The sequence below is a fragment of the Seriola lalandi genome, unplaced genomic scaffold (genome assembly GCF_002814215.2).
Source record: "Seriola lalandi dorsalis isolate HSWRI2012SDOR001 ecotype SW California unplaced genomic scaffold, Sedor1 jcf7180002054570, whole genome shotgun sequence".
In the NCBI taxonomy this organism is placed as follows: Eukaryota; Metazoa; Chordata; class Actinopteri; order Carangiformes; family Carangidae; genus Seriola; species Seriola lalandi.
Window position 1 is genome coordinate 3,561,043 of NW_019525123.1, and position 13,607 is coordinate 3,574,649.

At 39.9% G+C, this 13,607-nt stretch overlaps 1 protein-coding gene across 1 annotated transcript in view; it reads right to left on the reverse strand.

Annotated features, from left to right (window-relative positions):
* Positions 1-630: 630 nt before the first annotated feature.
* Positions 631-13,607, reverse strand: part of tnfrsf11a (tumor necrosis factor receptor superfamily, member 11a, NFKB activator) — a 14,225-nt gene continuing 1,248 nt past the window's right edge. Inside the window, exons 2-10 of the mRNA XM_023417041.2 lie at positions 9,499-9,577; positions 8,695-8,820; positions 7,987-8,133; positions 7,816-7,906; positions 7,349-7,425; positions 7,002-7,103; positions 6,644-6,693; positions 5,521-6,466; positions 631-2,274 (exon numbers count right to left, since the gene is read on the reverse strand). Of these exons, the coding sequence (XP_023272809.1) occupies positions 1,991-2,274; positions 5,521-6,466; positions 6,644-6,693; positions 7,002-7,103; positions 7,349-7,425; positions 7,816-7,906; positions 7,987-8,133; positions 8,695-8,820; positions 9,499-9,577 (1,902 nt within the window). The 3' untranslated portion in view covers positions 631-1,990. The remainder of the gene's footprint in view (positions 2,275-5,520; positions 6,467-6,643; positions 6,694-7,001; positions 7,104-7,348; positions 7,426-7,815; positions 7,907-7,986; positions 8,134-8,694; positions 8,821-9,498; positions 9,578-13,607) is intronic.

Sequence of the window (13,607 nt, forward strand, 5' to 3'; positions counted from 1 at the left end):
AGGACTGTAGCAACACACAGTGGTTTATGACTTCATACATATTTTCAGTCAAATGAGAGGCTGTTTTCACACACATGCAGAGCTGAAAAAAAAAAAGCTGAAATCATTTAAACCTACAATCAGGTTCTGTGTTGCCTGGCCAGCCAGATCTCATGTAAACCATGTGAAAGCTAGTCATAACTTCCTGTTTTCACAAACAACCATAAAATAAGCTTAGACAAAATGCACACGCACACACTCACACTCACACACACACACACACACACACACACACACACACACATATATATAAACATACTCTTGCTGACCCAAACCAGGTCTAAATGAGTGCTGCCAGCTCTTCTCATGTGGTCTTTCTGTGACGCTAGCTGGTCTGACTTCTAGATTAGTTTCTCCTCACAGCTGCTCACCATCCCCAGACCTGATGAAAGGCTGCCTGTCTGTCTGTCTGTCAACACAGGGACAAAGACAAAGAGGCCTTGCCACATGTGTAATTAGCATTGCTTCACAAAAATTACAGATCATCTTGAGAAGATAAATGACTTTTTCATTGTAATTTGGTGATCCCAGAATAGGAAAGTTGACAGAGAGAAACCACAGAGGGCAGGATGGCAGCCATCCCTGAAAGGATTAGATGCAAAACATATTTAATTTCAATCAAAATATCCTTTCAGTCATTCATTTCAATAAGTTTGATTGATATGTACATAATTATTGTAAAGCTGCATACATATGACGAGCTATTAAATCGAACAGTCCCTTTCCTAGAATGTGTGCGTTTAACCAGCTGTTAAAGGCTCCACTTGACTTCACACATCCACACCGCAAATCAAATGAGAGGAAGCACAAAGGGAATATTCATTCTTATTTCACAAATACATCATGCTTTTTTTCTTTTGAAATATATACAAACATTGATCACACAAATGAATCTTCTGAAATATTACTTTCAAAAATTATTTAAAACAAAATATTATAAACAAGCGGACATTTTACTTTTCTTCATTAAGGCTTGCACATTAAAACATAATGAAACAAATCAAACTGGTAATAAAATAGCTTATCAAATGCACAGCATTTTTTCTTAGACACAAACCGCACCTGTGGTGCAATAAGAAGAGAATAAAAAAGTCTACATACAGGATAAACAAGCATTGTACCAAAACTGGATGTTTCTCTTTACCGTAAAATAGCTTTTGTTAGACCCTGCAAACCAGAAAAAAGGCAAGTGAAATGCTTAAAATTCATCTTTTTTTTTCTCTTTTCCAAAGTTTGATTCTACTCTGCCAGATCTTAATGTACCGAGTAGATTGAATTTTCTTCCATAAAAATATTTACTTCCATGGCATGATTTTGTGAGAGCAAAGACAATTATTTCCACATGGTGGATAATTTGTTATGTAAGAAAACTGTTGAAATCATCCAAATGTCAAATTTTGAATTGTTAAAACCTGGAAGTCTACAGAATTTAACCTGGGCTATTCAAATAATGAAAGGTGGGAATGGGAAATGTAGAAACTCCTTTGTATCAAGACCCAGGTGCAATTTCCATACAACCATAAAAACATGACGTTCTTCCAGTCTGAACTCTAGTTCCACATCCAATTCCCAACAAAATTCCCCATCACTGTCTGGAATGAAGGGAGTTTCCATTCGAAAAAGCCTTCAGCGTTCCATTGTAAACTGAAAAAAGGCACATTAAAGATGCCTGAGGCAACATTCAGTGACTAATGTATGAAATGGGATGAGTTTTTCTAGATTGCTTTCCAAAGAAATGAGATGGGCACAGACTGATAGCTTCACATTGCTAAAAGTTGCTTCCTCAGTCAACTGACTGATCAGCTTCATTTTAATTGAAAGACTTTTTTTCCTAACTCTTATATTAAAAGCTTGTCTGGTTGGACAAATGGTAATGTAGTATAAGTCGATGTAACCAACAGGAGTGTCCAGAGATCATTTCCGCACTGTCCATCTGATAGTTATTGAGTTATCACTTTCCCAGTGGCCGCTCCTCCATCACTTCTTGGACTGGCAGTGTCTCGTCTTGCAATGTGATGTGGGAAACGGAATCCCCTTGTGACCTCAGGCTCCTCTGGAAAAATGGAGCTGTCTCATTGGCCTCTTCCTGGACGGGGCTTCCAAAGGCATCGTCCTGCCCTGCCCCATCGCTGCCAACAGACGTCTGGCTGACATAGACAACAATGACGTCACCGCTGAAGTTCATCACCTGACCGCTGGAGATGAAGGTCGTGTTGTGGTTCCCCGACACCTGACCTGAACAGACAAATGTGGAAGGGAGAAAAAAGGGAGATTTTGAGGAGCTGAAAACACAGAAACACAAGACACATTAGATGTGATAAAAGGGTGAGAAATGGAGCTATTTAGGGGTATTTGTCTGACAGCTTCATTTTTTCTTAAAGTACCTACACTTTTTGCTTCAAAGTGACAAAAACCTTGTTTTGCAGGTATATGTTCAACCTTTCCCTCGCTTATATAGAAAATGGCAAATACAGTGGCAGTGTTTTCACCTTGTGTGTTTCATCAAGGTAAAATGTAGTCCCGGCAACACCTACTGTAGCAGGAACTACCAAGAGGTTGTTTTGAGTACTTTGACAGGTGTTTATATGTCAGTAGACAGATTTTTACATTAATAGCATCAAAACTATGCAAGATACAGTCACAAAACTTTACAGGTGTGCAGCTGAGATCAAAATGAAGGCTGAGTTCAAAGAAAGGTGGGAGTGGAGTACTGAGTGCTCATCTTGATAATGTAATAATGACAACTGAGTACTCATGTGTTGGAATGTCAACATGCTGACGGGTGTGCTCAGATCAAAAGATGGTCTCTAATCGGGAAATGTGTAGAAATATGAATATATATGGTATGGTTGTGTAAGACACTGCCTTCCGATTCCACTTTTACACACAGTTAGACAGAGCTTCCCCTATTCATGACATATGTGAAGAAGGGACTAAATCTTTTGCTAACCTCGGATGACAAATGGACAGTGGGTGTAATGACCATGCAGAATAACCACAGACAGGCCACAGCTACATAGAATGCCATATCATATCCTTTTTGCCATATTTGTTTCAGAGTGTCCAGCACTTTTTGTGTGAGAAACTCAAGACCACTGAAAACAAGCCATTTATCAAGGGTTTATGGTTTTACGGACATGGCTGAATAAAATTAAAAAAAGGGCTGTTCAACTCTTTCTAACCTTTTCTCTGTGCAATGTTTTTCCAAAAAATAACTGTAACTGTTGTGTCACCTTGTCTTTACAATGTGATTCCTGCCTCAAAATCATTTGTACAAACTTGTACTGTTGTACTGACGTCCATGTACTGTTCACATGTGGATTGGAGCCAACCAGGTGAATTACGAAATAAACTGTGCCTTTTTGTTTTGTAAGCCATCTTTCACCACATTAAGCCTCTGGTTCCTATTTTATCCAGCCGCCTGTCTGACTTTCCAGCCAACAGAACAAGCCGACCCTCCATGACTCACAGCTCAGTCTCATTTATTCACACATATGTGCACACACACATATACACACATAATTGCAGTAATGTAAGCAAACAGGTTTAGCAAACACTTTTGCACCTACACATACACATGTACTTAAAAGCACACAAAGCTCTATAAAGTTGCAAAGACAGACAAACACAATCACACACTCACAGAGAGTGTGTCTCTGTGTTCCCCATCTGAGAGCCTTTCCCGGAATACCAGTCTGAGAGGTCTAGCTTAAAACTATGTCATTCCACCACAACTTTGAAAACAAAGCTCTATGGAATTTGCTTGGGTCCTTCTGTTTATCCTTTCTTAATACCAAGCTGATTTTTCTGGATAACCAAGAATTCTAGCAATACAGTTTTTCAGACAGGGATCAAATTGAACCTTAGTATAACCCCTCTCCTGTTCAATCTCCGAGAGAACAGTTGTCTTCAAAATCTTGCCCATTTTCCCTGCTCATCTGCCAGTTTACTTTTGATCTACAGCATAAATTTGCACAGTTAATTTGCCCTTGAACAAAGGCAGTTAACTTCTAAAAATTAAACTGGTGGAGCCACCAGGATGACGTTGTATAATGCGCAGCTTCTGTGTGTGTCCATGTTTTAGACGGGCAGGTGAAACCTCTGACCCTTACTTAACCTTTAAATGGCATGAGCGGGAAGCCCATTTAATCAGCTGCCATTACTGCATGATGGGAAATGGTGATCATTTAAAGCCAGCAAACATGTAATTAAAGTACCCAGTCGTCAGTGAGGGTCCAAAAAAGTCTTCACAAGTTTGTGTGTGTGTGTGTGTGTATGTGTGTGTGTAAGTGTGTTTTTGTTGGGTGGGCAGGCTTATAAAAGTATTACTCAAGCTGCACACATCTTGCTTCAATTAAAGCTGCGGTCACTTTGCGCAACCCTATGGAACTCTGGGTAAACAGGAGCTTTGTAGATGGCATAGTTCACACTGATGCACACTCACACACACTTAACACTGTATGTTAGTATGTGCGGTTCTGGTGGTTCACTTGCTCATCAGGCACGCACATATATTATTTCTGCTTCCTGTGTGGTCTCCCAAAATTCAGGGTTCGACTATCAATACTGGCTTTAATAAAACATATTTCTTGGAAACACACAAACTTCTCATTCTTCTGCTGAAACCAATCCCCTGTTATAAGTTGTGTTCAGCATGTTCACCTAATGATACCCCAGTTTGAGCTAACCACTGTCCCGATCAGACTGTTCTGATAATACTGCTTTTATAACGAGCCATAACCACTCGGTGGCTGAGGCACAATACATAAATATGTTTCCCGGATATTTTTTGCTTTGGCAGCATCTAAAGGACTCTGTGAGAACAATACAAGTTCAACCATGTGACGGTAAAACTTTCCATTAAAACCAACATATATTTTATTCTGTTATTCTTGGTGGCTGGTCCCACCTCCTCTGCGGAAAGGGAACACTGTTATGTAGTATATCAAATCATGTATGGGTATGACCCTGTGGCAATACAGTGGTGACTGCCCACACAAACAAGAACACAGAATCCACCTGGCAAACACAACTGTGGACACACAGTCTTTGTAATGAGACATTATCCAAATAGTGCACAGCCACTGTGCATAGAGTTTTCATTGACATTGTTGAGTGGCTGTAGCATCTTTCTTTTGCCCCAAGTCAAACAAAAAACTGCCTGACTTTCTGGGAATCTACACACAGCTACATGTATATGGAAGCCCATTTCTGCCATGGAAAAATATATTAAAAGTTGAAATTTAAGTTATATATGATATCATGTTATAAAAATAAAAATTCTAATCTCTAAAAACTGCACTATGTTTTTAATGAAAATCATAATCTTGAATTAGAAAGTCTCATTTTGTCTTACCAATATGGAAGTTGAGTATTTTTATCTTTATTATCCCTAATGTTCATTTACATATTTCTTTGTCTGGCAGTAATGGGATTCCATTTCTGCTGATTTAAATTCTGCAGTTTTGTATTTTTACCTACCTGAGGTAAGAGTTGGTTCAGCCAGTTGACTGTGGAGGCTCTCAGGTGAGCACTCCAGTTCTGTCTCCCCAGAGGAGAACTTGTTTCCACTACTGTCCTCCCAGGAAAGTCCCTGGCTTTGCTCCTGGCTAGAAGCCACAGGGGACTTGTCCAGGTAGAGATCTCCAACAGATGAGGGAGTCATCAAGGGAATGACAGAGGTCATAACAGAGGTTGTACTATTCTCTGTTGAGGTGGGGTCCATGCTTGCCAGTCTGTATAATTCCTCCTGTTTTACTAGTGACCTGTCGGTCAGGTAAGGTTTGAACTCTGATGACACCACAGCCTGAGACAATGGCAGGCAGAGTTCAGGAAGTGGACTGGATGGAGGGACTACAGAGGAGGTTTGGAGGAGTGGAGGAGAATGAGACACAAGAGATGCAGCACCTGTTTCACTCTTGCACAAAACCATCTTTTCATGAGTGCCTTCAGCCTTTTCTCCACCATTGATTGCCCTTACGCTCTCACTCTTCTCTTCTCTCCCACTCTCATCTCCATCCCTCTCTCCATCTAGCCCTCCACACGAGCAGGTTCCAGGAGTCCCAGGGCTGACAGCCTGGCTACAGTCCTCATTCTCCCCTACTTCCAGAGGCTCATGAACGGGAATGACACACATACAAGAACCTGCCAAAAGTGGAGACACACTCACAACCTCCTCCTCTTCTGAGACCTCCTCTGGTTCTCCAGACCCCTCACTCTGATCCTCCGTCAGTGTCTTCCTGTTGGTTCCTTCTTTCTCTCTCACTTCCCCTGTGAATGGCAGTGAGACCTTGACATCAGGAACAGAAGTGGGGATCGTGCATGGGGACTCATCTGTGGGGTTGTTTGGTGCTGGGCAGATGAGTTTGGTCGTCTCACATGGTGTACACTTGGGACCCCCACTATGGTAAAGAGGGGCCAGGGTCTCCTATAAGAAGTGAAACAAATAAAGAAGCATTGTAAAAAAAAATGATATGATTTCCCAAATCCTTTATACGCAGTAAGACACTTAAGTTCTGCATTGATTCATTTGATCAAATATTAAATTAAATCAAACTTGGTTTCTATATGTTTCCATTACTTTCCAACTGAAATGCCACTCTACCTGCTGTATCCTCGTCCTCTTCAGATTCTGAACACAGGATCGCAGATTTACTAGACAAAGAAACAACATATTGTACTTTAATACTGAATGAAGGAATCTTAATGATTTCTGGTGCAGATGTTTGGCAAAGCCCCTGTTGAACATGCTCAATAATAATTTGAGGACCAGTTTAAACTATTACATCAATAGATCATATTGTGTAATGTTCATGCATACATTTCTGTTTTGAACGAATGTTTAGTTTAAAATAAACTCTCATAAACTCTCCTCTAAATAAATGTTTTATCATTGAATCGAACAATAATAAAACATCTATCTGAAGGAGAACTTCAAGATTAGTACAAGCTCTGTAACTTACCAGAGAGTAACTTCAGTTTGTCTTTGTAGCAGAAGAGGAGCAGGATGAGGAGACACAGAACAGTGATGACTGACAGAACTGAAACTACGACCCAGGAGGGAGCTGCACATGCAAGAAAGATAAGTTCAGAGTTCGCTTTTGTACTCTACATGTACAGTCAGTCAAGATGTCTGCTATACAATAAATCAGACATGAGATTTTATCTTTTTTTTCTCCATTTCTGTCCATTTTTACACTTTAAGTAGCAGGCCTAATCTCTTTTATTACTTTCATTTGAGTAGATGCTAAATATGCATTAAATTGTATTTGTATTTAGACAGTGTGCATTGAATGTGTCCTTGTCTTACCTGAAACAGGTGGTCCACACTCTGCATCGGCCTGAGCACTGCCTGGACGTGTCTCCCTCCTGCCCTCGGCCTTACAACTGGGAGAGAAGATGAAAACACAAAAACACTGAGTAAGGAGGAACACCTACATGCGGACATTTCTTTTTCCGATACAGTGTGCCACCATGATGATGGAGAGAGAGAGGGAGTGGGAGAGAGAGATGAAATAAAAATATATTCTCCTTTTCCTTCTCTCACTCCATCATAAACATCATCTTCATCTTCATCATCATCACAGATCCGGCCAGCAGTGGAAGCTGGTGTCTGGTCCAGGGTTCCAGAGGAAGCGGTGAGCAGATTAGTCATAGCAGCTGGCTGGTGTTGAGTAGATACCCAGATGCATTTTCCCTTAAAAACATTCCAGGCTAAAAATTGTGTGTGTGTGTCTGTGTGTGTCTGCGCTTGTGTTTGTGTGTGCATACACTTACTTAGTCCATTGTTTGCATTGTTCGCTATCATTGTCAGCAGAGTAGAAACCTTTCTTACATGGAACACAGATCTTCCTTCCATTAGTAGATGCTGAAATGAAAAACATATATCGTATAGTATATCTCTAGGTGCTGGATATGAATGAAGTGTGTTTTGTGTTCGTGTCTCACCAAGATCCACCTTGAGTCCAAGTCCAGCTTTGCAGGTGGGTATCTTCTCACAGAACTCACAGTTGATGGGAAAGCACTGGAGGTGGGGACGGCAGCGACACAGCTCCTCTGACACAAAGTTTTCAGTCGTCTCCATAAAACCCTTAACTGGAAGTCAGAGGGGAACGTTTTAGCGCAAAGTTCCCCTTGACAGGGGTAATAATGTGTGTTGCATCTAAAACCTCACTCCACAGGCTGAATCTGTGTTGCTGCTTTTGTACAGTTTGGAACTGGTTTTGTTACAAAGAATCAGAGATAATTCTGATAATGATGCAAATTAATGCAATTTCATTTTCACATTTTGAGACACTTTACCCGAGAACAACCTATACTTTTTATACTATTTTGAGGTCACTTCATCATAATTGTACACTGGAACATTTTCTGTGATGATCAAAGCATCAAAAGACAACTCTAAAATCAATACAACAGCACTACAACAGATGCCTTGGCAGCTTAGTTTTGTTGAGACTCTCAAAGGTGGTTCAACCTGAGGCAATAGTTGTGTAGTGTTGTGACAGCCTACTGGATCTTTATATCAAAAGGTTGGGTTCTTGTACTCCAATGCAAGCAAACAGGGGTCAACTAAATATTTGGAAAGAGTATTATAAATTTTTTAGTAAAATAACATAAATTGTATGCATTTGTATTCAAGATTTTAGTACTGACCTGGGTCACAGAACTTCTGCTGGAGACAGCGCTTCTCATCAGTCCAGCCCGGCTGGTATTCACTACGACTACATTTCACACATTTAGTCTGGTGGGAATCATTGCAGTCAGAGAACACACGGGTGCCTAATGGGGGGGGGAGGAAAAAAGACAGATGAATTCAACGATGACGTGACCACTAAAAACTTAATGGAAGAGGAGAAGGAAATTGATCAAATTACAGCCTTTATCCCATTTTTAAGTAGAGGGTACTAGCGGATCAATGTAAATCGTGTGTGTGTGTGGGTGTGTGTGAGAGAGCGAGAGAGAGAGAGAGAGAGAGAGAGAGAGTGTATGTGTGGGTGCGTGCGTGTGTGTGTCTGTGTGAGAGAGAGAGAGAGATAGAGAGAGAGAGAGAGAGAGAGAAGAGCCATTTTTAGCCAAATGTTCTGTTTTTAAAGATCCTTCCTTTTTTTTAAACTTAGAATCTTTGTGAATGAAGATCTATTTTCATGTAATGCTGCTTCCATTGACTAAACCACATACGTACTATGCTGAAACTAGTTCCTTATCTTTCACTTTGTTCCCTTTGTTCCCTCTGTGTGTGTGTATGGACTTGTTTTACAAATTTAAATGTTTGTTTGAGGGGCAAGACTTGGTTTTTGGGTTCAGTTTTAAATTATATTCAGGTTAGGGTATGGGCATTCAGTTGTGATGGCTAAGGACACTTATTATGTCAATGATGGGTCAAATATAGTAAAACAAGGATGTGCGTGTGTGTGTGTTTGTGTGTGTGTGTGTGTGGGTGTGTGCGTGCATTATTACCTGGTTCACACTTCTCGCAGCATCTGGAGCCTTTTAAGTAATGTTTTTCATCACACTGCAGAGATTTGGAGACTGCATCCTAAAAAAGACATAAAATTACTTTTCTGTTATTTTGTTGTTATTCTCTGTGTTCTAAAACAGTCATATACACTTTTACAGCATATATTTAAAGAAAGAACAATTAACAATTTCCATGAGAAGCATGATCTCATAAAGATTACCATATTATATAGTGATTTGATTGATCAAAAACATAAATTTTCCATCACTGCTTCACAGTTGTCCTCAATGGATGCCACGCTTTGCAACTAAAGGAGAGAGATGGCTCCTTCTTTGGTTCATCTTTCAAATCCACACGTGATATTTTGAGATGGCGGTGAGTAATGAGAGGAAGAGGATGGTTTTAACATTTCCAAGACATGGCCAGGAATTCTTTCCACACTCTCAGAAGCACCTGACCACAGCACTGTACAGCCTCCAAACCAGCAAACCAAACCCCAATAGTACCCAATTACATAAGGAGAACCAACTGGAATTAAATGCAATCAACTCCAGTTCGCTTGGAATTAATAAACACTTGGCTGCAGCTATACTCTCCTAGTCCTCACTAGTGGGCTATTTAAATGTGCAGTACTTGCTTTATCTTTCTTTATATTTTTTGTACTTACGATGTTTATTGTTATGCATGAAAACACCAAAGCAAATTCCTTGGCAATAAACCTGATTCTGATATAATTACCATAATTAGTCAACTTGCCCATTATGTAAATGATGAGAATAGATTTGCATATTTGCTATGATACTGAATCTCCTGCTGTCATTCAACAGAGCTATAGCGTATACCTTGTTGCAGTGAAACATCTCAGAACTCTAGCAAAAAAGTCCACAAAGGTAAGCCAAGCAGGCTCACACACTCTTACAGTGCATACTGTACACACCCACCAGCCACCCTAAATTACGGGCTGGTGAAATCCTCGCCACAATGCTGAATTAGAGAATCTGGCTGTTATGACAGAAACTACGCCAAAACCACAGTGTCTATATAAATGTAGAAAAATACAACCTATAGGCCAGACTGCACTCTGACCTGAGGCCTACCTCCTTCTTTTTTTCACATTCAGCCCTTTCTGAAAGCTTCCTTTTCCCATGAAATGATAAACTGTTTCAGTCGTTCATACTGTGATCTGTACAGTGAAGAAACACTGGTACTGCAGAGGTCCAGTGAAGTGAAATGTGACATATCCATCCTCCTGCTCTCCACAAATCAAATCTCTTTTCTTTCCCATGGTGCATCTGTGTGTCTGTAACTCACAACTGCTTTATAAAGATACACAGTGTTGCACTTCTATTAGCTGGTCTTGATTGAGCACTCTTACTGAGAACAGTGGCAAAAAACAGCTTTCATATCCTGCAATTAAATGTTACTTTGGACATCATGCATTATTATGCCCTGCTGAAAATATCCTTTGGTAATTATTTCTTCATTTAGGATGTATCCTGGAGTTTCCACTAAAACTAAAAGGAGAGAATCACTTAATTGTACAGAGCTGGCAACTTTCCTTTAGTTGACATTTTAAATTTCCTGTAGTTTATATTGATTCTAACAACAATAAAATTCTGGAGGAAGCCCTCAATTATTGTGGAACATTTAAAGATCATACATCTATATCAGTTTAAATTAAAAAGAATTGGGTTCTAAATCTAACATTGGGTCTCCCTTGTTATTTCTTTCCCCCTCGTTCTCACACCTCCACATTAAAATCTGTTCAGTCTCACTGTGTGTCTGCCCGGCCTCAGGCAAAAAACAGCACAACATGAGCACTGGCAAGCGTTTAATTATCTCCGCTCAGCCTCGCGCACATCAGCAAGTCTTTGTTTTATAATCTAACCAGAGGAATAATGATGCACAGCTCTCATAGCTCGGACCGCAGCACTAATGAGGACCATGTGCAGCAGCAGACAGAAGTGACAGAAGTAAGAAATGTTCCCATGCTAAGAGGTTCATGTGGATGGATGGATGGATGGATAGATAGATAGATAGTTAGATAAATAGATAGATAGATAGATAGATAGATAGATAGATAGATAGATAGATAGATAGATAGATAGATAGATAGATAGATAGATAGATGGAGACACACAGTGGTGGTTAATCCGCACAACTGAGCCAGAGTGCACAGGAAGCCAGAAGAATGCTGGGAACTATGTTTTTGTTACCGCCACATCTAAACATTGGGTCTCAGTTATGTGAGGCAGTATGTTTTGACACACTAAATATATATGTAAGAGGAAAAGAGCTGATCCACCCCATATGATTATAGGTTATTACATCGGTCAAGATAGAACATCCAACCTCAAAGCTAACTTTATCGGCCCTATATGTACACACGTATACAGTTATGTGTGAATATGTGTGTCAAACTGGAGTAAAAAGGAGAGGGAGAGGAGGGGGAAATAGTCAAATGGATGGATAGAGTGGTCAGCTTTGAACTTTGAAGGGAGAAAAAAAACAAAAGGGGCATTAACTGCTCCTGCTGTTCAGGAACTGCCCTTTTTCATCATCATCTCTTCCTGGGTGTTTTGTTTATCTTTCAAAATCTATCACCAGTCGTGCGATCCTATCAAACAGGTGTACAACACAAAATGCATTCCATTTGCTGTCAGAGTATGAGAGAATTTGCATAACGGCCGCAGCACCCACTGGCAACGGGCCTAAAGAAGCAAAGTGTGACTTCTAGGCCTCTAGGGGTTTCAGTGATCCATGATAAGGTGCTGTAAAAGCAGATTGCACAACAATTGAATCATTGTATAATGTTCCCACTTGAGGTTAATTCTTGAAAGGCTATAAAATAAATCATTTTGAAGTTCCACTTGCACAAGTTGTGATTTTAATTTGTGTGAAAATCTTATACTTTACTGGTAAATACTTTCAAACTTTTAAAACATATGAGCCTCTAAAAGACTATATGGATTATTACCTTAATAATAATAATAATAAGCATAATAATGAACAGTTCGTATTTGGTGGCACCTCTTTTTTATAAACTAGCTCTGTTTCTCTTGCTACCCAGAAAACAAAAATGGGTATCAAGTGACTGGCAGTGGCTCTTTTAGAATAAAAAAGGTCTCAAAAATTAGCAGGATGAGTTAAAGCCACCATGGTTGAATAGAAAAATATATAATCACATTTTAAAGGAACTCAGCAGAAGGATTATGCTTAGCAGGGAAGAAGGGATACTGCAAAAAGCTGTAAACAAGTCCCTTGACGACTATAATCTGCACTAATTGTTTTAAGGGAACTTGACAGAGCTTAATCCGGGTGTGTTACACACTAAAGACCATTATAATTCCTCTCTCCACACAAAGCTCTATTGTCATTATAAGGCTGCGTGCTTTGCCAATCAGTTGAATGTCTGTTGTCTGAATAGTTAAATCAAGTTTGGATCTGCAGGCCTGAGGCAATGTAGTGTTATTGCTCAAGCCAGGGTAGGCAAAACACTTACTATTAATGTGATGGTGCATGTGTAAATGGATGGATTGATGGATTTAAGGGAGGTTAGAGAGAAAACACAGGAAGAAGAAAATGATGCTTAAGGTGAAGAAGGCTTTAAGTTGAATATTAGGAAAAGAGGTGGAGAGAGATTGTTGATGGTGGATGAAAGAGAGGTTAATGAATGGATGTATGCATGGAAGGGTAGTGAAGCTAGCTAATAAAAAGTACAGAAGCCAAGTGGGTAGGCAAGGAAATTAATCCACCAAAACATAGCTATTCAAGATATACCGACTTTTAAGCTCTGAACATCTTGAAGTAATTTTGTATGGCTCAATCATACAGACCGTTTGGAATGGATTGGATGAAGTGGTTGAAAACCAAGAAAATTAGGGGAATTCATTGGGGATAATGTGAGTAAGTAATGGTGACACCTAACCAAAGCCAAAGGTTTGAAGTATCACCTTAAAATGTAGCCTAGATGAAAAATATATTCCTTCTTTCCGTACACTGACTTGTTTTCCAGGCATCATTTCTCTATTTGCTTACCACTGCTTGAAGAACTTGGTTGACATTACTTCTCAGCTTGGACAAGAAGCAAGAACCCCCCCCCCCCCCC